The 24,282-nt window shown below is 42.4% G+C and overlaps 1 protein-coding gene across 2 annotated transcripts in view; it reads right to left on the bottom strand.

Moving 5' to 3' along the window:
- Positions 1-1,738: 1,738 nt before the first annotated feature.
- Positions 1,739-24,282, bottom strand: part of Lactb2 (lactamase, beta 2) — a 34,691-nt gene continuing 12,147 nt past the window's right edge. The window contains exons 3-7 of one of the 2 annotated variants that reach the window (NM_145381.2): positions 23,231-23,357; positions 14,077-14,255; positions 5,911-6,059; positions 3,202-3,283; positions 1,744-2,750 (exon numbers count right to left, since the gene is read on the bottom strand). In NM_145381.2, the coding sequence (NP_663356.1) occupies positions 2,707-2,750; positions 3,202-3,283; positions 5,911-6,059; positions 14,077-14,255; positions 23,231-23,357 (581 nt within the window). In that variant the 3' untranslated portion in view covers positions 1,744-2,706. Of the gene's footprint in view, positions 2,751-3,201; positions 3,284-5,910; positions 6,060-14,076; positions 14,256-23,230; positions 23,358-24,282 lie in introns of both variants that reach the window. The other variant, XM_006495490.4, reaches the window with a different exon arrangement.

Consider the following 24,282-nt stretch of genomic DNA (forward strand, 5'->3'; position numbering starts at 1 on the left):
CAGCTAAGAGGTAAGCTAATCTATTCATTTACCAATGAAACTAAATTCTATAAATTTTATTGATGTGTCACCATTTTTTAGTTTTTGGTGGTGGCACTGTGGAAGGCAGTTATTACTGATCACTTTAGGGACACCACTTGGCACTGACTATGCTTTCAGGTTTACAGTGTTTTTGTGGTCAGTGTCACCATTCATGCCCAGAACTTTTTACACTCTTACTGAAACTTGAGTAAGTCTGTCCCTTTTCCTCCAAATCATTCACAATTCTTTCCTTCTATACACTTTCCTGCTTCATGTAAGTGGAATCCTGATGTTTGCCTTTGGTGTCTTATCTCATGTAGCACTGTGTCTTTGGAATTCATGCACCATGCAACATCTGTCAGGCATCTCTGTTTTTAAGGTGTTTTTCTTTCAGCCCTGTAGATACCTGCTTAAGTCAGGCTTTGGGAATGGTTCTCAGAAGCTGAACTGCTCAGACATACTGTGAGTTTGTTTTATCTTTCAGAAGCTGCTCTATCAACTGATTGTAAAGGTCCCAGTTTCTTTGTACCTCAGTGGCTGCTCTTTTTATTTTCAGAAAAAACAAAAAAAAAACAAAACAAAACAACAAAACAGTTATCCAAATGGGCAGGAAGCTGGAACCTGTTCCAATTTGTGTTTGGCTTTGTATTGGTTAAAGATGAGAAACAGTTTTTTTTTTTGTTTTTAAAGATTATTTATTTAATTTATGTATGTGAATCCATTGTTGCTCTCTTCAGACACACCAGAAGAGGGCATCAGATCCCATTACAGATGGTTGTGAGCCACCATGTGGTTGCTGGAAATTGAACTCAGGACCTCTGGAAGAGCAGTCATTGCTCTCAACCGCGGAGCCATCTCTCTAGCCCGAGAAACAGTTTTTCTCTTAGGCATCTTCTTTGGAGAAACATTTGTTGTCCATTTGTGAGTTATCTGGGTCACTGGCTTTTAATTCTTGAGTTTTTAGTTATTTTGTAGTATGGAACACTTCTGGGTATATGACATATTTACATGGAACAAGAAAAAAATGTGTTTAGCTTGCATAAAAATGCATCACTGAAAAGCCCACTTCAGCGGGTGGGGTGGGGTGGGGAGGTGTTGCCTCAGGAAAGGCATCTTCCTGGAGCTCTCCTCTATTACCTGTAGACAGCTCAGGAGGCTAAAGTCTCTTCTCTCCAGCAATCAGTATTGCCGAGATAACCTTGGGGAGGGACCTGCTGAATTATTTAAGTTTCAGAAACTTTTTAAGACTTGTGAGTTATTTATTTCCTGAGCCCCATTAAGTTTCATTTACTTCCCGAGTCTTAGGAGTCTCCCTCCAGGACGGAATGTTTTAATTTGGAGGAAATTACTATGCAGTACCACTATTCTAACCATTATTTGAGAATGTTATTTATATATTTAAAAGACTATCTTGCCATCTTCTAATTAAAAGAAAACACTTTCTAGTATATAATTCATATATAAACGGATGGCCATTTCTATACTAAAATCTAAAATTGCAAAGCATGCTGTCGTGGGCTGGAGAGATGAGATGGCTCAGCAGTTCTGAGCAATGGCTGTTCTTCTAGAGGACCCAGTTTGATTCTGTGGACACACATGGTGACTAACACCTGTAACTGCAGTTCCAGGGAATCCAGTGCCCCTTCTGGCCTCTGTGCACACTGCACACATGGAGTGCACAGATACTCATGTAGGCAAAATATTCATACACATAAAATAAAATTTTAAGAATTACTTATTATTAATCACATAATATTTTAAATTAGTATATTTAGTATTTGTTAATGATCAACTTATGAATTGCTTATGGGATACCGTTACAAGAAAATAAACATAGCATAGAACTGTAGAAACAATACTTAAATGATATAATTGATAGAAAAGTGAAATAAACTTGGTATGTAAAAGGCATTGACAGGGCTGAAGAAAAGGAATGCGTATGCAGATATGTGTGCTGTTGATTGAAGTAGCTAAAGAAAGCAGTATTACTGGCAAATGCTAACAAATAACTGTGGTGGTTTGAATAGAAACGGCCCCCATAGACTCATGTGTTTGAATGCTTGGCCCATAGGGAGTGGCACTATTAGGAGGTATGGCCTTGTTGGAGGAAGTGTGTCGCTGTGGGCTTGGGAGAGCCTCCTCCAGGCTGCCTGCAGAAGACAGTCTTGTTCTGGCTGCCTTCAGATCAAGATGTAGAACTCTCAGCTCCTTTTCCAGCACCATGTCTGTCTGCAGGCTGCCATACTTCCCACCATGATGATACTGGACTGAATCTCTGAACTGTAAGCCAGCCCTAATTAAATGTCTTCCTTTATAAGAGCTGCCTTAGTCATTTTTGTTTTTTACAGCAATAGAAACCCTAACAATCAAACTCTAAAGTATTAACTGGTTTGAATTGTTCAAAATCTATTATTCTTAATAACCACTTTACTTAATCCATAGAAAATTGAAAAAGTGCTAGATTCTGAATTTCTGGTAAAACCTTCCAAGACCAAGGTTAGATCAGTAACCTGTCCTCCAGATATAAAATGTAATTTACATATTTTACAATTATCACGGATTACAAGTATCAAGGGTTATTTTCAAAGTTGTGCATTTAATATTTTCTATAAATATATAATCTATAGCTAAAAGAAAATACCATCTTCTAAAAGCAAAACAAGACAGAACTTCACTGATCTGTAACTAAAGGACGGCTTTCCATTTCTTGACAGGAGTTGTTGTGTAGACTAGAAAAAAAAAACAGAAAGTAAAAACAAGAGATAAGTACATCACTGGATTCCACATTTTTTTATAGTAAGGAAAAGTGCACCTTCCTTAGGCGAATCTTGTTGATGACTAGGTAAGCAATATGGCTGAGGCTTCTACACAAAATTCAACCTTGGGCTCACTTCTTGATTTTAAGGACTAGACTTTTATAACAATGCCTGATTTGACAAGCTCATCTATCAGCAGGAAAAAGTTACAGAACTCCCACTTTACCATCTCTGACTTCACTTAAAAGCTGTGCCTGTTCTCCACATGCCAGTACCCTTGGTCCCCCCAGGCACTGTGTGTCTCTATGGCAGAGGACTTGGACCTACTTCACTGAATGGGAGACTTAGGGAGACTTCAGGTGAGCTCCTGCAAAACTGTTTAAGTGCCAGGAGAAAAGGCATTAATATTCAGAAGGATACATACATATCTTCCCATCTTTCTCTAGTTTTCTCAAATGAAGCAAGAGATTATGCTCTGCCATCTTATGTAAATTCTCTGGAACATCCTGAAAGAAAAACAGGATAAAAGGAGTCCCATTTTTAAAGAATACTTAATTGTTTAGAGCCTTTTCCAGCTTTCCTACCACACACAACACCCAAGTTCCCCTCCAGCACACATGAAGTGGGTGAGCAGCACACATGGAGTGGGCGAGCAGCACACATGGAGTGGGCGAGCAGCACACATGAAGTGGGCGAGCAGCACACATGAAGTGGGCGAGCAGCACACAGGCAATCTCAGGCTCAGGAGGCGCAGGCAGGATGTGCAGACGGTCAAGCTCATCCTTGGCCACTGCGAGTTAGAAACCAGCCTGTCACAATGAGAGCCTGCTCAGATAAGACCAACTTCAACAATTTCTACCTTGCAAATGGTCTTGTTTTAGAATACTAGTCTCTTATATTTATATAGATAAAATAATTAAATGCCACAAATTTTGTTCACTATCGAATTCCTAGTGTTTAGCATACTGACACACAGTAGAATCTCATTAATATTTATAAACAAGGGAGCGGGTATAAAGATTTCTTCTCAGTTTTCAGTAATCTTAAATTGGCTTTATGCTCTTTTGGGTATTATAATGATATCTTTGTCTCTGATTCACAGCTCTCCTTTACTTTTGCTAAAATAATGTAATATTGACATGTCGTTTCAATAAAGAGAAATTTTATTATTTAAATAAGGATTATAATTCTGAAACCAATTTTCTTGACTAAACTCACTTTGTCTGTGTCCTACTTAGCTTTAATTGTCATGGTGACACAGTCCACAGACATGTGACAGGAGAGCGTCAGTTGAGGAACTGCCTAAATCAGACTGTCCCGTAGGCGTGTCTGTGGGGATTGCCTTGATTGTTAATTGACCTAGAAGGGTCCAGCCTACTATGGGAGGCACGGTGTCTAGGCAGCTGGGTTCTGGGCTATATAAAATAAGATTGTTAGCTACAGCAGTTGTGCCATGGTTTCCACCCTGTGTTCTTGCCCTGATTTGCCTCAGTGATGGACTGTGACCCACAGCTATTCACCAGCTAAGTCCTTCCCTACACAAGTGGCTTTCAGCCAGAATGATTTAGCACAGCAGTGGATGTAACCAGAACACTGTGCTTCTCAGCTTTCTGGAAATATTCTGCCAGGATTGTCAAGTTATATCAGTCAAAGGTCAGTGGATTTGTCTGTTCCATTGTACATGAAGTCAGCTGGCTCAATCCTCTTTTTTGAAGACCCATTTTTCTGTATTTATCCCACTTCATTAGCATTCACAGTTTTCTTGAATATTCTCCCTTAGGTTTACCTTAAAACATTAATATTTGCAAAGCGATACTGATGTTTACAAAGGGTTGTTTCATTGGCTCACGCTCTCTTTTGAGACAGTTCAGTCCGTGTTTTCACTGTTTGCAAGGCTGGCCTCAGACTCACTCTGCCTCCTGAGTTCCAGGACTGCATGTGTCTCCCTTACACACATGGGAATAAGCAGCGGTGATTTCCAAACTCCCCTGTGAGCAGCACGACCACTGTAAGGTTTGAGACCTCACCACTTAAGATCTGTGAGTGACCATTCCCAGACCACTGGATTCCATCTAAGATTTTTAGCCGGCAGTGAGGTCTCCTTGTGATCTGATCACATGTCCTCTTCCTACCTCACTTCCGGAGACTTTCTTCCTGTCTCCCCTCACCTGTGGCATACACACTCCTGTTACATGTCTTCTTTGTGGATTTCCAAACGCAAAGGGGTCTATGGCTACTCCTAGTGGTTGAATGTGCCTCTCACTGAAGATTCCTTTTTCCTTCTACGCTTGCCTGGACAGTGCGTACTCCCCCTTTAGAGACAGCCCATCACTCTCTATCCTCACTGGGTAAAACTAACTTCAAATTTTGTGTTACCGTATGGTGTATAGAACTGAAGTTCAGTGTGAAGAAAATATGACTTGAATATTCCAAATGCCCCAACATGTGAAGACTTTGGAGTACTGGGGTATTTTGGATTAAGAGTTCTCAATCTATATAATCCATGTAGTGTGTGTGGAGGCAACTGTTATGGCAGCCTGTCTTCACTAATCCTTGGACCTGCGGAAGGCAAAGGGCTGCGGTTATGGCTGTATTTCTGCACCCACCTTAGCACGTGGCCCATACAGTATGTAACAAGTGCTGAATGACTCATTCACTGAAGGCTGTCTCATGCCAGTCCACGTGCAGGAGGTGTTTCACACACGTGCATGGTGACTGCCTGTTTATGTACGTGCCCAGGGCCCACACTGAGTCTGGAGTCCCTCCTATAGAAAGCATTCTATTCATGTTCGGATGCACATTTCCCCAGTATTAGGCTAACATTTCCCACTGCCATTACCCTTGGGTGCTTTTTGTATTATTTTGCTTTTTTCTTAGAGGGTCTAACCAAGATGGCTAGAATAGACTGTGTCATTACTTACATTGCAGAGGAAGTAAGGGTTACAGAGGCTCAGGATGGCTATGATTGCTCTCTGTGGACACATTTTTTTCTTAACGTAAACTGTTGGTCTCAGGTGTAGACAACTGGCATTACTTAAGAGAATGAAAACCCCTGGGCTGTCTTAAGTTTACCCTACAGCTTAATGAATGCTACTGTAATAGCGAGTGGCCATGTACAGAGAAGTGAAGTCACCTTGTAAATCATTGTCCTAAGTTCCGTTACGGTAAATGATTTCTCAAAGTTATCACGGAATAATGAAATAATCTGTTCTTCTCGGTTATTTCTATGAGAAATATATTCCAGAATTTTAGCTTCAGCATTATGGATGACTGGGCCATGTCCTGAATTAAAAGAAAAATACAAATTAGTGCAACCAAATAAGAAACACTAAGTACAAACATATTCATTGCTTGGAAAGCTCACAGGTCTAAGATGGAAAGCCTGCACACAGGGCCTTCAGAAGTGGCCTGTCAACAGTCTGTGATGGGAGGAGGTCTCTCCAGATCCCTGCCTCTCCCTGAGGATCTGCTGTCTGTCAACAGTTGCAAGAGAGGAAGAGGCAGTTCATCTCAGTAGTGCAGCCACTGGTAAACTGCCAGGGCTCCTTCTGTGAACAACTTTCACTCATGCTCCTGTGAGCAACCCCGATAAACTCACTGGCTTGCCGCAGAGAGGCATTAGAGTAGAAAGGGGAGGGGTATTTGGGAAGAAGAAAAGGATTGGTGGGAATGGGAGGGGGACAAGAAATGTATTAGGTAAAAATCACCAAAATGTAATTTTTAAATCTCTCTCCATTCCACGTGTATGTGTGTCTGTGATGTATGTGGGTGCTATGGAGCCACAAGTTACACTGCCTCTTCTGGAGATGGTGCCACAGGTCCTTGGGAGCCACTGGACATGAGAACAGAACTTCCATCCTCTGAGAGAGCAGCACACACTCTTAACCACTGAGCCCTCTCTCAAGCCCCTCAAAGTACATTATGAAAAAGTCATAAGGAGACTGATAGTTATATATAATTAATGTTTGCTAATAAAAAGCCCTACATTACAGATAGCCTGGGGGGAAAAAATTAAGCTTTGATGGCAACAATAAAACATTGTGTATAATGCCAAAAACCTTTAGCAAATTCTATCAAATGAAAATATGTAATGCTATTATGTACCTTAAAATATAAGATTGATTTTAGCAATAACATATGCACTAACATGGCAGCCACAATAATAGTAGGTAGCATGTAAAGTGCTCTCCGGGTGCTCGGCATTATTCCACACACTTGAAGTGCTTACAAGGACCCCGTGAGGTAGGTACTATTACTATCCACAGGAAAGGAACATAAGCTGCCCACAGCTATGGAGCTAACAAGGGGTGGGGCTGAGATTCCCACTAGGCAGTTCTTAACCAGTAAGGGGTAAGTCTTAACTGCTACAGTGAGCTTACTAACAAAAGACTGAAAAAGCATACAAAAGTAGGCTAAGACCTACAGTAGAACTAAAAGATTTTAGCCAATGTAGCAACTCAGAACTTGTGACAAGCCAAATGCAGTTACCCTGAAATTGCCTGCTCTTTGAACAATGTGGCATGGGACAGAAGTCCACAAAAGGGATTTTTAAAATCTTTGAGAACAAAACACCCAGAAGCAGGCTAACCTAGGATCACATAAAGAGCACTGGACTTTGTTTTGTGACAGGTTGGTCCTTTTTAGACCTGTGAGGAAAAGTGAGTCTCTCAGAGCCTGTTCCTGCAGCTGTGTAGTGATACCAATCACCTACTTCATAGGGCTTTGTTGAGCACAGACTATATAAAGGACCCTCGATGATAGCCAAAGGGACGTAGTCTTTATTATATGGTAACTATGGTGATAAAGCTTAATTTACATAAAGACAACTTCCTTGCTAATAATAGAAGAGGTTCACGGATGCAAACACTAGAGGCCCTTTGTAGGTAGCCTCTCTTGGTCTTTAGCTCGGGAGTGTCCCAGCAGCTGCTTCTTGTCTCACAGAGAGCCATCAGTACCTACTCCACCCACGTCGTGGCAATCCACACGCCCAGCCAGGTGGTGCCTTTACTATTTCCTGAGCATGGAGAGCTTATGGGAGAATGTAGGTGAACTGACAGGTCTGCCCATGGCTGTTTTGTTAGGAGCAAGTTAGAAAATTAAACAATTCCCCTGAACATTCTTATTGTAACCAGCGCAGTGACATCTGACATATAACAGTTTCTTCTTCTGGAGATTGGATATGTACCATTTTATAGTTGCTATGGAAACCTGACATATCAACATTGTGAGTTAAAAAAAAAAAGTTCAGAGGACAGGTGTTACCCAAGTTTTGACAGCTAAAATGTTGTTTATGAGAGAAGTCAGAGTCAGTTAACAAAAACAACAGCGACTGAGGCACTTTCGTCAATGGCTGTGTGGATGTTGAAGAAAACTCCTTACAGAAAATGCTATGGCTATGCCTTTCAGCCAGGAAAGAGCCAGAGGTGGAACTTAAAGACATAGGGTGGGATGGCTATTAGGAGCGCCCTCTGTTGAGCTTTGTGGGTGAGAAGAGTCAGGGTAATGGATCAAACTGTCCTGAGGGAGAAGAAAGGGAGGAGCCTGGGAAACCAGAGAGAGGTAAGGACTTCTAAGAAGCATGGATGGACACACACAAAGGTGACACAGAGGTGGGCGCTCTTGAAACCATCTCAGTTCCACCCCAACTCCTTAGGAGAGAAGCTGATGCTGCAGGCACAGGGAAGGGAGACGGCCCTGATGGCCGCAGCCTGGTGGTCTCGGCCGGAGGAAAGGAGACCCAGTTTTGGAAGGCCTTAAATCTACCTTAGGGATCTGGTGTGACCAAGACTTCTATGTCGCAGCGGATGGAGAAGCACTGACCTTTTAGTCTGCTCCCACATCTTGGAGTGCTACATACAGCCCAGGGCAATCTTGAGAGGGGCTTATTGCTTGAGATTGAGCTATACTGGACATGAAATCAAGAAATAACCCCAAGTTAGCAAGCTGGGGGACAGGCTGCCATGGTGTCTATCTGTGTGGGAGAAGACTGAAAGAAGCAACAGTGAAGGCAGGTGCAAACCTGGATTTGCCTGGACGTTCAGAGAATAGGAAGAGACTGTTGGGGTGACTGGTGGCCCTGCTCTGTGCGGTTGAGGAACTTATCGCTCATGGAAAGCTGTGGTCCCTTGGCCTTGAGAGCTGCATTTGTGCGTGTGTCCGGGCAGGACTGACAGCTCTAAGCCTGGATCCCTCACACGCTCTCCCTGCAAGGTGCTCCAGTACTTGGCAGCATCTGGAGGCACTCAAGTTGCTGAGTTCCCTAAGGTTTTCATGTCCACCGAGGAACTCTGTGGATAAGTCTTGGCTTGGAAACTTGCCATTGCTGGGTATAAAAATTGGGGGACCTCTGAAAGAAGTGAGAACCCACTTAGCTGAGACCTCGGGGCTAGCAGTGGCTCCTGAACATCAGCAGGGAAGCCCCAATGGAAGAAGCAACGCTAGCAGCAAAGAACACCAAGGCCTGAAGACATTGAGAAATTATTACATTTGAATATCAGTAAGACTGAAAACAAAAACCAGAACCACAACACTCAAAAGTCTGGACCAGATGAAGACAGCAAACCTATGCATGTGTAGTGTTGAAAGAAACTAAGACACATATAATCTACCTTAGGGGTGTTACAGCAGAAGAATTCCCAAGTGTAGGGAAAGAAATGAACATTCAAGGACAGGAGACATTTAGAATCCCCCACCCCCCCAAAAAAAGCCAAACCATGACCAGAAAACAGCCTTTCCATGTCATACTATATTGAAAATGCCCAGAGTACGAACCAATTAAAGAATGCTGAACCTGTGTAGGTCATGTCAAGCCACAAAGGAAAATGTTAGAATAAGAGCAGACTTGTCAGCAGAAACACGAAGGCCTGGGAACACAAACTGATGCATTTCAAGCCATAAGACTAAGACACTGTCGACCACCTGGGTTATCACACACCCAGCGCAGAGATCCTTTACAGAGTCGGCATCACACTGCAAGCATGACCTAAAGTAATCCGAATCTCTTCAGGAGACGCCACACAAGAGCCAAAGTTCTACATTAACAAACCAGACAGGAGCTGGTAAGATGGCTCAGTGGACAACAGCGCTTGCCATTAAGCCTGAAGACCTGAGTGTGAGCTTCAGAACCCACACAGTGCAAGGAGAACCAACTCCTGAGAGTGTCCTCTGACCTCCACATGTGTGACACACACACACACACACACACACACACACACACGAATGTAAATAAACATTAAAAATCCAGAGATTTAGATCAAATAAGCAAGTTAAGTACCCCGACATCTTAAAATAACTCAAACTCAAGATTAATAAAGAGAAATAACAGTTCAGAGGATAATGATTAAGAACTAGAGACAAAGAATACAAAACATCAACCAAAGAACTGCTTTTTTTTTTAAAGGATAAGATTCCCAAACTCTTAGCCAAATTAGCCAAAAGGAGGAGAAAAAAATTTAACAAAATTGAACGTGAAAAAGAATACTGCTGGAGAACCATGAACTTCAGATCACTGCACAGTATTCTGTAAACCCAGTCTGTTAAATTGGAACATCAAAAAGAAATTCTAGTATATGCGACATACCACAATTAAAACGAGAAGATAGAAAGAAGCAAAGCTCTGTAGTGAGAAATAGGACTGAAGTACCACTGTGGGCCCTTGACAAAGAAGAGCCCAGGACAATGACTCAACAACAAAGGCAAAAAGGCCCATATATGTAATGAATGCCACATCAGAAGAAAAAAAAAGTTGACAAATTCAGCAGCCCTCCATGATAAAAGCCCTGCAGGAAGCAGGCTAGGCGTGCTGGCCTTGAGAATAATAAAGGTAATGTACGACAAGTTTAGTGGCTAACACACAAACTGGGGAAAGCCAAAGCACTTCTTCTACACTCAATAACAAGACAAGGATGTCCACTGTCTGTACTCTAATTCAATATTGTATTGAATTCTTTTGTTTGTTTGCTTGTTTTTAGAGAGACAGGGTGTCTCTGTGTAGCTTTGGCTGTCCTGATACTCCTACTATGGACCAGGCTGGCCTTGAACTCACAGAGATCTATCAGCCTGCCTCTGCTTCTCGAGTGCTGGGATTGAAGGCATAGCACCACCAGCACCTGGCTACAGTGTTTGAATTCTTAGCTGGGTCAATAAGCAAAGAGAAAGAGATGCAGGAGTGATCTGAATGTGACCATTCCCACAGGCTTATCTTGTCTGCAGCTAGTGGTGCTCCCTTGGCCGAACATAGGATCTTTCAGAGGTGGGCTATAGAGCAGAAGTCAGTCACTAGGAGTGCACCTTTCCAAGTCATTTATGACTCCTGGTTCTTTTCACCTTTTGCTTCCCAGGTGTGAATATTCTCTGCTGTACTGTCTGGCTGCCACGGACGGAGCTGGACCACTAGGTCTTCCCTGCCATGATGGCCTAAAACCCTCTAGGGCTCTGAGTCAAAATAAATCTTTATCTGTTGTTGTTTCTGTGAGGTACTGTGGTCTCCGTGCAACAAATAAGTATATGAAAGGAGATGCAAATGTAAAGAAGGACTCGGCTTACCCTTCCTTGAAGACAACATAATCCAATGCTAAGACCTAAAGGAGAAAGCCCGGTCAGATAAACAAGAGGAAAATAATCTCACTCAAGGTAACCTCTTCCCTGCTCTTGATCAACAGCAGCAGCAGCAGCAGCAGCAGCAGCAGCAGCAGCAGCAACAGCAACAACAAAGCCAACAAAACCACACCAAACCTTAGGAATAAACCTAATGAAAGATATGAAAGACCTCTATAATAAAAACTATAAAGCACTGTAGAAATAAATGGAAGAAGACATGAGTCTGTGTTTATGAACTGGCAGAGGTGATATTGCGAAGACAGCCATATTACCCAAAATGGTAAACAGATTCAGTGCAAATCCCTATTAAAATTCTGGCAACATCCTTTATCTAACCAGAAAGAGCAGTTATCAAGTTTATTAACAAAAGACCCCAATAACCAAAGCACTTGAGCAGGGCTGGATAGTATCATAGTATATGATTTCAAACCATACTACAGAGCTACTGCAGCCAAAACAGTTTGGTTCTAGCACAAAACTTGATACCCAGCCTGATGAAGGACCCCAAAGTAAATCCCATAGCTATGCTACTGAGCCAACAGAATGTTGGAAAGACAGTTGCTCAGTAAACAGTGAGGGAACCTGGATACACACATGCTGAAGAATAAAACAAAAGTGGTCTTTCACTTTGTACCAAAAAAACAAAACAAAAAGGCAAAAACACAAACCATAACACCCCAAACGGGTCAAGAATCTTGTTGTGCGACATGGATCTCTGGAACCACTCGAGCTAAATGTGGGGTAAATAGTCTAAAAGGAAAACATGCAAGGACTTCTGAGAAGGACTCTACAGCTCAAGGAAATGGGCAAGAACTAATGAAGAGGTGCGATTAAAGCCCTCTGTGCCAGCTGGGCAGTGGTGGCGCACACCTTTAATCCCAGCACTTGGGAGGCAGAGGCAGGTGGATCTCTGAGTTTGAGGCCAGCCTGGTCTACAGAGTGAATTCCAGGACAGCTAGAGCTACAGAGAGAAATCCTGTCTCCAAAATAAACTCTATGCCAAGAAGGAAACACTTGGCAGTGTGAAGAAAGCCTACAGACAGAGAGGAACTCGGCCAGCCACTGATCCAGCACGGGTTGGTCAGTTTCTCAATCTTTCTCTCTCATATGTACACGCACGCACCCACAATAACAAAACACCAAAAGAACAAATAATGCAGTCAGTAAGTGGGAAAATGAATAGACAGGATCTTATCACATTGTCCTGCCCGGCTTAGTATCTTCTGGGTTACTGAAGCTAGCCTTGAATTTATAGTAATTTATCGTGTATCTTCCTGCCTTAAGTACTAGGGTTGCAGCATGCATCATCATACCCAAAATTGCTTTAAAGGAGCAATTTTCAAAAGAGGTACAAGTAGCTAATACTTGAAAAGAATATGTAATATCATCAGCCACCAGAGAAATGAAAATCCAGACTATACTGAGACTTTACTTCATTCCAGTCAGAAGAGCTATCTTCAGAAAACAAGAAATGTTAGTTAGGGTATAAGGAAAAAGAACCTTTAAATGCTGCTAATGAAACTGTAAATTGGTGTGGTAAATACAGAAATAAGATGGTCCCGTGAAATGAAAAATGGAGCTGGGGTAGTGCTTGGAGGCAGTGTGCTTGCTTATCATGTGCAAGTCCCTGGGTTCCATCCTCAATACTATAAAAAACAAAACCAACCAACCCAAAAAACCAACCCAACTGAACTCAAACCAGCCAACCAACCCAATATAACCAACCAACCAAAAAAGTAAATATTTGCAACTATTTACTTGCAAATAGTACTATCACATGATGTAGTTGTACCACTGTTGGGTATATATATATACCCAACAAAACCAACAGTTTCATGCCAAGAGAAATATCTAAATGTCCATGTTATCTTGGCACTAATTGCAATAGCAAGTTCTGGAATCAGCATAGGTGCTTGTCAGTGGATGAAAGAAGTATTGATATACAGTAGAATATTACTATACTATAAAGAATGAAATCATATTATCTGCTGGGAAATGGGTGGATTGCATTATGTCAATCTCTGAAAGTTAACCATCATGTTTCACTCATATGCAGAATCTAGATTTTAAAAAAAAGAGCAATGAGGAGCTGGAGAGATTCTTTACAAGTTAAGAACATACACATACTACCATTATAGAAGACTTGGGTTCTATTTCCTGCACCCTGCCTGCAGTTCCAGCTCCAGGGCATCTGACACCCTCTTCCGACTTCCATGGGCACTGCACTAATATGCACACCCAAAACACATATTCTTTTCTTTTTTGTTTTTTTTTTGTTTTTCAAGACAGAGTTTCTCTGTAGCCCTGGCTGTCCTGGAACTCACTCTGTAGACCAGGCTGGCCTTGAACTCAGAAATCCGCCGGTCTCTGCCTCCCAAGTGCTGGGATTAAAGGCGTGCACCAACACATATTATTAAAACATAAAATCTTCAAGTAAATTAAAGTTGCAGAGAGGGGTATAGAAGAGAGTAATGCTGTCCGCTAAAGTCTGCTATATAATACATGCATGAAGATGCCATCACAAAACCTATTATTTAAACAGTTAGTATAGGCTAATACAAACCTCCACGTTCTCTCTCTCTGTCTGTCTGTCTGTCTGTCTGTCTGTCTGTCTCTCTCTCTCTCAGCTTAGAGGTAAGCCAAATGGACATTCCTTAGCATGGTAAAAGAATGGTTTTCTAGATCAAAAGACATCACTCACCTGGATATATAATGTTAGCTTTGATTTTTAGTAAGTTGTTTAGGGAGTTCATATAATCATAGAGGTCTTCAAATATTGTCGTCCCTTCTCCTAGGATGCAGTCCCCAGAAAAGATGGCATTCTCCTCCTCCAGGAGTAAAGCCATGTGATCATCAGTGTGGCCAGGAGTGTACAAAACTCTAGGTAAGAACACAGGTTAGGAAGAACAACAAATCAACAAGCATGAATTCTTACGCTTGCGCAAAATGTTGAGAAGTGACCAATTCTGTCACCTGTAGACAAGACGGCAACACATGCTGTCAAGGAGGGGATTTCATTTTTTCCCAGGGGTTGCTTGTAAAAATCTGACCCCACACAAATATCTCCTATTCTTAGATCATGTTTCTTATCCAAAAGTACACATTCAATAACATATTTTCTTCTTATTTCATAAGTAAGATGATTACAACAAATTTGAAAAACATGAAAGGATAAAAAAGATGAAAATCAAGATTACTCAGAAACAGTACTTTTAGATAAGAACATAACTTTTCAATTTTGTATGGTAACAATTAAAAAACAAAACTGTGTGTTTTAAAGTTTTCATTTACTTCATTGCATTTCTCTACATTATTAAATTTCTATAGGTAAATCCCGAAGCTCTCTACATAATAGCTGGGACAGTGCTACATGTTCCGAAAATAAAATTTTACTCTAATAGTATTTATATAAAAATTTTAGAGAAATAAGAGTACATACATACATGAAAGTAAAGGTAAAACACTCAAACAGATGAAAAAGCATCAACTAAGGAGCCAATTAATGTCAAGAGTATTTGTAAGCCATATAAATATTTAAAACTATGTGCCTCAGAAGCAAAGACAAACAAGCCTTTAGAATCAAATAAAAACCTTAACCAAGACTAATTATGGACATTAAGAACTTGATTTATGCTATTCTTTGGTAGTGCAGCCACTAATTTAGTTGCCCAAACTCTAACTCCACCACCCATGCTCCTGTAAACAATCCTAAACACCTGCCTGCCCGCCCGCACACCCACACACCCCGACGGAGGGGCGGCTGGGATGGGGAGAAAGGATGTGGAAGGAGGGGACTAGCTGGCAGAAGGAAAGGAGCAGCAGAGTGGGACAGTAAAGGAAGGATAGAGGATGTAAGACGGTGTAAATGTCATGATGAAACCCAGGATGGCCTATGACTAATACTTGCTATCAAAAAGCCCTTAAACTTATGAACAGATTATGGTACCTTTACGTAACAAGAAATATGTCTTTAAGAGCTTTTTATTTATATTCACATTAAGTTTTATAGCTATACCAATAGTAAATGAAGAGCTAAGTCTAGTTTGTTCTGCAAAGCACCTCTTCATGTCTCAGCTGGTGCACTCCTCTTGTTTTCCTGGTGCACTGGGAGACACACTTGCTCTCTATGTGGTGCACCATGAGTCACACTTGCTCTCCACGTAGTGCACGGTGAGTCACACTTGTACTTTACAGCTTGCACCCTGTTTTCCTGTTTACTATTCAGGCTCCTGATGAGCAGGGCCCTTGTTATTCTCCACTGTCTGCTTGCAGTTCGCAGCTCTTAGTGACATCTGGTTTTACAACCCAGCTTTCCTTGTCTTGGCGCTGACCCAGCTGCTTGTGGGTAATGCACACCTAAGCCTGACACGGCTCCAGGGTGGGTTCTACTAACCTTCCCACTGTCCATGAGTGAATCACAGAAGACATCAGTAAATTCTGACTAATACTTCTCAAACTTAATTTTATTTATAAGAGACTAACTTAATTACCTTTCTCTGTCTGATTTACATAGACTGATTTGTATATTCTTGAAATATTTTAAATAAAACTCTCAATAATGACCTATTTAGGGGAATAGGGCAAATATAACTGCATATTTATATTTAATACTTAGGGACTCAATATGGGTTCTTGATTAGAGACAGTAGAGTGCATATCTACATATGTTTTCCTTCTAAAACCCCCAGAAAAGGTGTTTGTTTTGCTTTGGGTTTTTTTTTTTTTTTTGGTAAAGATGTAATCCCAACAGGGATGAAAGGAATGGGCAGGACGAGCACAGCTGAATGAGAGCAGTTGACAGTATTAGCAGTCACCAGAAAGCTGAGGGCTAAGCGGGCAGAGAAAGCTGGGGATCACCTAGCAGAGGCCCCTGAAAGCTGAGCATTTGGGGTATCAGGAACCTGGAAGATGAGGGGACATTAGGGGAAAGGTGGTTAAAAAAATATTGGAAATGTGCTTAACAAATATTCAGGCCGTGGCTGGAGCTCAGAGGCAGAACACCTGAACACGTGCGGTCCTGGATTCAATCCTCCACACCCCAAATCCCAAACAGACAAACAAACAAACCCCAAGCAGAATTGAAACCTGCCACATACACAAGTTGTATTCTTCTTTGAGCTGTGTGACAAGTACCTTAAGCCTGCTGATGGAACAGGCTCAGGTGGAGCAGAGATAACACACCGAGAAATGGAGATTCCTAACACAGGCCAATGCCATTTGGACGTCATTTTTCATGTATTGTTATTGAGGTCTTTACCCTTACCAAGATGTCAAAAAAAGTCTTTTCTAAGGTATTTAGTAAAATGACTTAGAAAATAACCTTAGCAAAAGCCTAAGTTGTCAAAAATGGGTCCCCAGTAAAGTTCACCTTGATTATGATACCATGAGGCTCGTGCCAACAACTCTGTCCTCCCAGTCAGTTCTCAGGACTCACAAATAGCTCTACAGCTTTCATCAGAAGAAAATCAGGAAACATGAGAGGGTAATTAAGATAATTAAAAGAAACATCTCTCACATTGCAGATGGTGGATAAGAAAAAGCAAAGAAATCTAGAAGCAACAAACCATAAATACGTAAAACAAACCTCACTGATCATAAAACCGTCAGCAAGAAAAAAGAGAAATGTCAACCAAACTCCCAAACTAGGCTGGTGTAGGAGGAACGCTGGGACGAGTGTGCGGACACAGAGTCTGCACACGGCCCAGGTGTAGTCACGAGAACCACAGATGGTAACTGGGAGGTGGACCTGAGCGATGAGCACGGCGTCTGAGCAAACAACAGAGTGTGAGCAAATCAACCAACCGTGGAACAGGGAGAGAATGCGATTACACGCAGCCTCAAGACAAGTTTTAGAATGTAAAGCCCTATTTCCAGACTAAAATGTCCTATTTGGGGTTGACCAGGATCCTATGGTGAAAACCTTGGTCAGGGTCCCATGAATTCTTTTTCTTTTAGAAATTGTACTAGTGCCTACAGCATTCAAAACAAAGAGTAGGATCCCCTAGAACTTGATGTGCAGGTGGGTGAGCTATTTTGTGGGTGCTGGGAACCTAACCGGGGTCTGCTGCAAGAGCAGCGGGTGCTCTCATCACTGAGCTACCTCCAGCATCCTGAGTAGGTAAAGCAGAGGGCATGAGGGAGAAGAGAAGAAGCAGGGAGCTTTCTCTGACCCCCCACCCCCATGCCTTCTCCCCTTAACTCGTTTCCAAACCTAGGAATGCTCTGCCTTTCCTGAGGACACCAGCTTTATACTCAGGTAAAGGTAGCCTCACTTCTGATGGAAAGTCTGAACAGACGCTGAGCAGAACTCCCTAGGCGGACGCCCTAGCTCACGTCTTCTCTCCAGTTACACTTCCCCACGACGACTCCACCAAACAGCATGAAAACAGGTAGTTTCTCAGTAGGCTGGATCTTTATTTCAGAAGCCTCCACTGCCTCATAAAAACATTAATTCTGTCTTTGTCAATTCTATTTTCCAACCTAGCCAGGGACCTTAAGAAGATGGAGGAGGACACCTCTCTGCTATGCTGACTTGGCCTGACTCTGAGTTTTCCTGAGTCCTGGTGGAAGCTAATGTGAACAAGACAGGTGAGAAGAAATGCTTTGCTGTTGATGGTGGACCCCTTGTATCTCATCATTGCCATTAGCAATAATCCTGTCAAGCTGGGTTAGTTGGAAATCTCCTTATGCCTGGTTTCTTCTTAGTTACCTCCCATGTGCCGATCCTTAGGTCATGCCCCACTCAGCCTTACTAAGCTGTGGTGAAGCCCAATCCCTCTATTCCATAGTGAGACCCCAACAGGAATGGTCCCTGCTTCTATTTTCATGGCTTCCTTCAATTAACATTTGTCCACATTAACAAAGGTCATGCGTGGTTTTCTCTTTATCAGGACATAGAACTACAAACTCATTAAGCATAACTGAAATTTTAGGAAAAGATGGATAAAAAGGAAATCTCCCAACCCCTATACCCCAGCACAGAAAAGACGAGGTAACACGAAAGTTCAGGATTCAGAAAGGCTTGTATTTATCAAGTATATGTATAACAGTTAAGATTAAACATCTAGCCGGGAGGTGGTGGTGCACGCCTTTAATCCCAGCACTTGGGAGGCAGAGGCAGGCGGATTTCTGAGTTCAAGGCCAGCCTGGTCTACAAAGTGAGTTCCAGGACAGCCAGGGCTATACAGAGAAACCCTGTCTCAAAAAAAAAAAAAAAAAAAAAAAAAAAAAAAAAAAACCGAAAGAAAAAAAAAAAAAGATTAAACATCTAATTCCATCAACATGATCATTTATGGTAAAAGCGTTTAAAATCCTTTCAAACACACAGTACATTACTGCCTGTATCCATCTTGCTGAGCAACACAGCAAAACTTCATACTTCTACCTATAATGTGGGACTCATCTAGCATTCCTTAAGCCTAATTAGGTTTTAATTTCCCAAGGCCTTATGCATACCAGCCACACCACTGGCATCCCAGCCTAGAGCTGCACTTTCAAAGCCATGCTTAGATATGGAAGGGATCAACAATTCACTCATTTTTAGAAGTCATTGAGCATGAGTTTTCTAAAGGAAGGGGTACAGTAAAGTCGGGGGTCCCAGGAAATTGAAGATCCAACACTGTTTCTAGTGGGCCGGAAGTCTGCAGTGACCTCGCAGGAGGCCTGCAGGAAAGCTGTCCAGATGACATGAAGCATACCAGAAGTCAGGAGGCTCAGAGGGAGGGCTCGTCTGGAAGCTATGACTGAGGGAATCCCTGACTCATTATACACCCTGGAAGACCGGTGTAACCAGAGTTGAATTACTGGAAAGTACACAGAAAACTACTCAAGAGGGACCATGGGTAAGTGCAGAAGAAGAGAAGGGCAAGTCAGCATAGTTTATCAGCTGGCTCAGTTATACTCAGTGCCTATTCTTGTAATGATTTAACCACTGAAAAAATAGCCCCTCTCTCCCTCCCTCTTCTGCTTCTATTCCCCACCCCGTCTTTATTATTTTTTTTTTTCAAGACAAGGTTTCTCTGTGTAGCCCTGGCTGTCCTGGAACTTACTCTGTAGACCAGGCTGGCCTCAAACTCAAAGATCCAAATGTGCACTCCCTTCAACCCCCCTCCCCCACCCCAGTTCAAGGATTAAAAGCATGCCTCACCACCCCCTGGCTCCTCTCCCTTTCTTAAAGCATCAGGAATTTCCTCAATTTCTTTTTCCAGGAGGGCCTTCTGGTGGCCTACCTTCTAACAAGCTCTCTCCTGTCTAGACTGGCTCTTCCCTGATCACAGTCAACCTTGCTTCTGTTACTCTCACTTGGGGCTTCCCTCTCCACTGTTGACTTTTAAATAAATTGTATTCTAACAAATTTTTATTTTGTCTTTGGAGAATCTTGACTAGTATATTACCCAACTCACTAGTTCTATTAGAAAGCAGTAACAGATAGATTAGCAAACAGAATAAGAAACACATTGAACCAATAAAATATAGAATAGTCCAACTGTGTTTCAGTACTGTAAAAATGCAGAAACATATTGAAGCTGTGGACAAAACCAACAAACTTATCTCTCTAGAATTTGTAGGACATTTGACAGATTCACTTTTAAATAACAATATTTAAGAAAATGAAGTAAGCTGGAATTTCCCCTTTGTCAAAAAATAAAAAATAACCAAAGCACTAACATTAAATATTGAAACTATAAAGGCTTTTAAAAAGCTGGGCATGGTAGTTCACACCTTTAATCCCAGCATGTGGGAGGCACAGGCAGAGGGAGTTAGAGGGAGTTAGAGGCCAGCCTGGTCTATAGAGTGAGCTCCATGACAGCCATGGCTACACTGAGAAACTCTGCCTCCAAAAACAAAAACAAGACTCAGCTAAGGAGACATACTGGCTGAGCCATTTCTGCTTTCTGTTTGCAGACCAGGATGTAGGCTCTCTGTTGTCCCGGCCTCTATGCCTTTGCTCTGCCATCATGGACTCTAACCCCCTGAAAACATAAGCTGAATTACATGTTTTCTTCTACAACTTGCCTTGGTCATACTGTTTGTCACAGCAAGAGAAAAAGACAATATTTATTTCCCTTTACTATTATGAGAAAATTCACTCAATTACCTACCTATCTGTTATGTATTTTGTTGCTATTGTTTTTGTTTTTCCTTTAGCACCAGGAATTAAAACCAGAGGCATCTTAGACGATCAGCAAATACCATGCCGCTGAGTCCACTCCCTGTGTGTGTGCATATTTGTTATTTTTAAGAAACCTACCCCAAGCTAGCTGGTATATAAATTATAGCAGTGAGCTTTAAAACCCACTGGCACCTTGGCACAAAGACACAAGTTTAGAAGAGTGCAGTGGACACTCGTTTCATTTTCCTTTCACATTCAACAGTGTGCCACTTACCTATTTAAAGACACTACTTGTAGGATGCTCAGTGCCTTCCATGTGCTAGGAACCTCATGAGGATACAAAGGTGAATTTGGAATATGCCTGTTCTCTTAGTTTGGGTTTTATTGCTGTGAAGAGACACCATGGCCAAGACAACTCTTATAAAGGCAAACATTTAATTGGGGCTGGCTTAAAGCTTCATAGGTTTAATCTATTATTATCATGGTGGGAAGCATGGCAGAATGTATGCAGATATGGTGCCGGAGGAGCGGAGGCTTCTATATCTTCATCCAAAGGCAGCCAAGAGGACACAGTCACACCGGTCACTCTTGAGCATATATATGAGACCTCAAAGCCCTGCCTCCATAGTGATACACTTCCTCTAACAAGGCCACACCCACTCCAGAAAGGCCACACTTCCTAATTTGTGCCACTTCCCATGGGCCAAGGATATTCAAACCACCACACCTGTGTAAGAAGATGACTAGCTAATTATCAATCCTATTTCTTTCTTCTTTCTCTTGGGCATGAAATTAAACTACACATCCCTGAATCTCTACAGTCAGGTATGAAACATGACTGACTGTATAGCTAACGTAACAGAAAGCTTGGCCCATGAAACCTCCTACAGAAAACTTTCTCCTTGTTCTTTTCTACGTGCTGTACGTGTGTGGACCTTGGAAACCAAGAGCAGAGGAGTGTAGAATCACAAGATCAAAGTAACCAACAACCCACTCCTGTTGAGCACCTGAAGGACACTCACAAATCAGGACAGTTTTGTTTTTTTGACCTACTATGCCTGAGAAATGTTTTTGATATTTGAACCATTGTATTTCTTTCCTTCTTTCCTTCCTTCCTTCTTTCCTTCCTTCCTTCCTTCCCTCCCTCCCTCCCTTCTTCCTCCCTTCCCCTCTCTCTCTCTCTTTCTTTTTTTTTTTTTTTTTTCAAGACAGGGTTTCTCTGTATAGCCCTGGCTGTCCTGGAACTCACTTTGTAGACCAGGCTGGCCTTGAACTCAGAAATTCACCTGCCTCTGCCTCCCGAGTGCTGGGATTAAAGGCGTGTTCCACCACGCCCAACTGAACCACTGCATTTCTAAGCTATCTAGCTGTGACAACTGGCATTAACTACTACTGTGACTTGTGAGAGATGAGAAGATACCTACTCACAGACACAAAGTGCTTTAATGAAACAGCAAGAATGGTAAGAGAGCTGGAGAAAGGAGGAATTCTGCTCAGAAAGGGTATTCAAAGTAACTGGTGAACTGGGAAAACAGTAGTTTACCAGGGAGAAAAGCCTGTGGAAAGGGAAGATATAAACAAAGGAAAGTCAGAACATGCCACAGGAATTTACATACACTTCTTCGGGTCTGTGAGAGGGGTAGATGGAGTTAAGACCAGAAACGATGTTTTGGGCTAGACCATGGAACTAAACATCTTGTGGCTAGTGGGAATCATCACAGGTTCTAGTGACAGGGATAGAGGGAGACTAGAAAGGGGAAAGGCTGGAGACTGCCTGTTAGCGAGGATGTAACAGCAGGAGACAGGGAAAGGAACAGCTCCAGCAAGTGCTTCATTTTAATTGTTCATAACTACATGTTTATTTATATGTGGGTGCTGGGTGGGAGCATGGTGTCTGTGGAGGTGGGAGGACATCTTCTGGGAGTTGGCTCCTCCTCCTATTACGTAGCCAGCGTGATTGAATGCCATGTCATCAAGCTTAGCAAACACTTTACCCAATGAGCATCTTGCTGCCCTTGACAAATACTTTTGGGGCAAAGTCTACCCAAGTTTAATGAGAGATCAGGGAAATGGTAAAGGTGAAAAGCAGTTAAAGTTGAAAAGTAATTCTGAATAACATCCCACTTCAGAGCACAGTGTGCGCTCTGAGATTGAAGGCAAGACCGGACTAGGAGACTGGGGACGCTCTCAAAAAATCAGAGCAGGAAAGACTTTCTCTCTGAAACAGGTCGACCCCTAGAGTATTTACGTATTTTTTTTTTTCTGAAGTGAGAACACTGGGAAAGGCCCTACATTGAGGTTCAGGTAGTTAGTTCCTTGATTCACCCAAGGAGTAACGTTAAGTTTTAAAATAACTTGCTTTTTTGAGACAGGATCTTCTGCTGCGACCAAGCCAACCTGGAACTTCATAGGTAGTAGAGACTGACCTTGAACTCATGGCACACGCCTGACTCAGCCTCCCATGTCTATGAGCAATCACACCTGTACCCAGCCTTCTCAAGTCTGTATTTCTCAATAGTGGTATGAATTTAAACACCACCAAGAACAATTAAAGAGAGAGCAGAAGGAGTGAAGGGTATTTGTTTCCTGGTTTGCGCACAAGCCCTTTCGTTCTCTTTCCTGAGAGCATTAAATGTGTCAGATTTCTTCTGTATTCATGACTCTTCACACGTGCAGGCAAACATACCGACCTGTCTTCATCCTTCTTTATAACACAGGCTGTAAGTTAGGGCTGTTTAGTTACCTGAGAGTGGCTCCCTCGGTCTTAACCACGTCTCCGTTTTCTATATAAATAAATTGCTGTTCTCCATTTCCTATAATTTCTTCTCTCTGGGGATTCCGTCGAAGTTTTTTAATGCAGTAGGTGGTGTCTAGTCATAAAACATGTAAATATATTAAGTCATACTCTGAATGGTTTATCTGTTTAAGAGACCAGCCCTCACACAGGTGACACCCCCAATGGCTGCATAAAACCCTAGCATCCAGATGACAGGACAACAGAATTAAAGCACTGTACCTCTGCAATGGAACTAGTTCACATGTTCCCAGAGTGTTGTCTTCTCCATGCCCCTTTAGGTCACATAAAAGCTGCTGTGAATTTTTAGTCATTTCTATTCTGTGTACCCTGGGAGGTGACGGGAGACAGTGTGATGGAGCGCTGAGCACCTTTCTCTAGGTGCCTGCTTAGCAGTGAACGAGTCACGGCAGCAGTTAAAACTAAGTCCACCTGGCTGGTAGTGCTCAAAGGACTCCCAGAGACTCTAACCCTGACAGCTGACATACTTAAGCCTGACTCCTCACTGACAGAGAAACCCAATGCTTTACCACTTAGCAGTGTCAGTCGTTTAACCAGGACAGTAGCTACTGTGGATAAAAGCAGAAGTCAGACATAGCTGGGGAAGTGAAACTTTCACTCCAGGGGCTATTCCTGGAGCTGAAGAGACAGCTCAGCTGGGATGAGAGGACTGGGTGTGGGGCAGAAGCTGAGACGTGACTGGCTGGCTGACGGGATGAGCAGTGGGTAGGTACGGTGAGGGCTGGCAGGGAGCAGAGCAGCATTACATTAGGAGAGGCCTGGGAGTGAGCGCGTGTACGCTGTGGCTGTGATAAGGCAACATCTTGCCTAATGAAAATGCTGTCTGTCTGGGAAGAGACACTTGGATAGGTAAGATGACTTGGCTGACAGGGGAGTGGGTGTTAAACTTGGCCACTGTGGCCTCTAGACATTTTTTTTTCCAATTTTTTATTAGGTATTTACTTCATTTACATTTTAAATGCTATCCCGAAAGTCCCCTA

The sequence above is a fragment of the Mus musculus genome, chromosome 1, assembly GCF_000001635.26.
Source record: "Mus musculus strain C57BL/6J chromosome 1, GRCm38.p6 C57BL/6J".
NCBI classification, from domain to species: domain Eukaryota; kingdom Metazoa; phylum Chordata; class Mammalia; order Rodentia; family Muridae; genus Mus; species Mus musculus.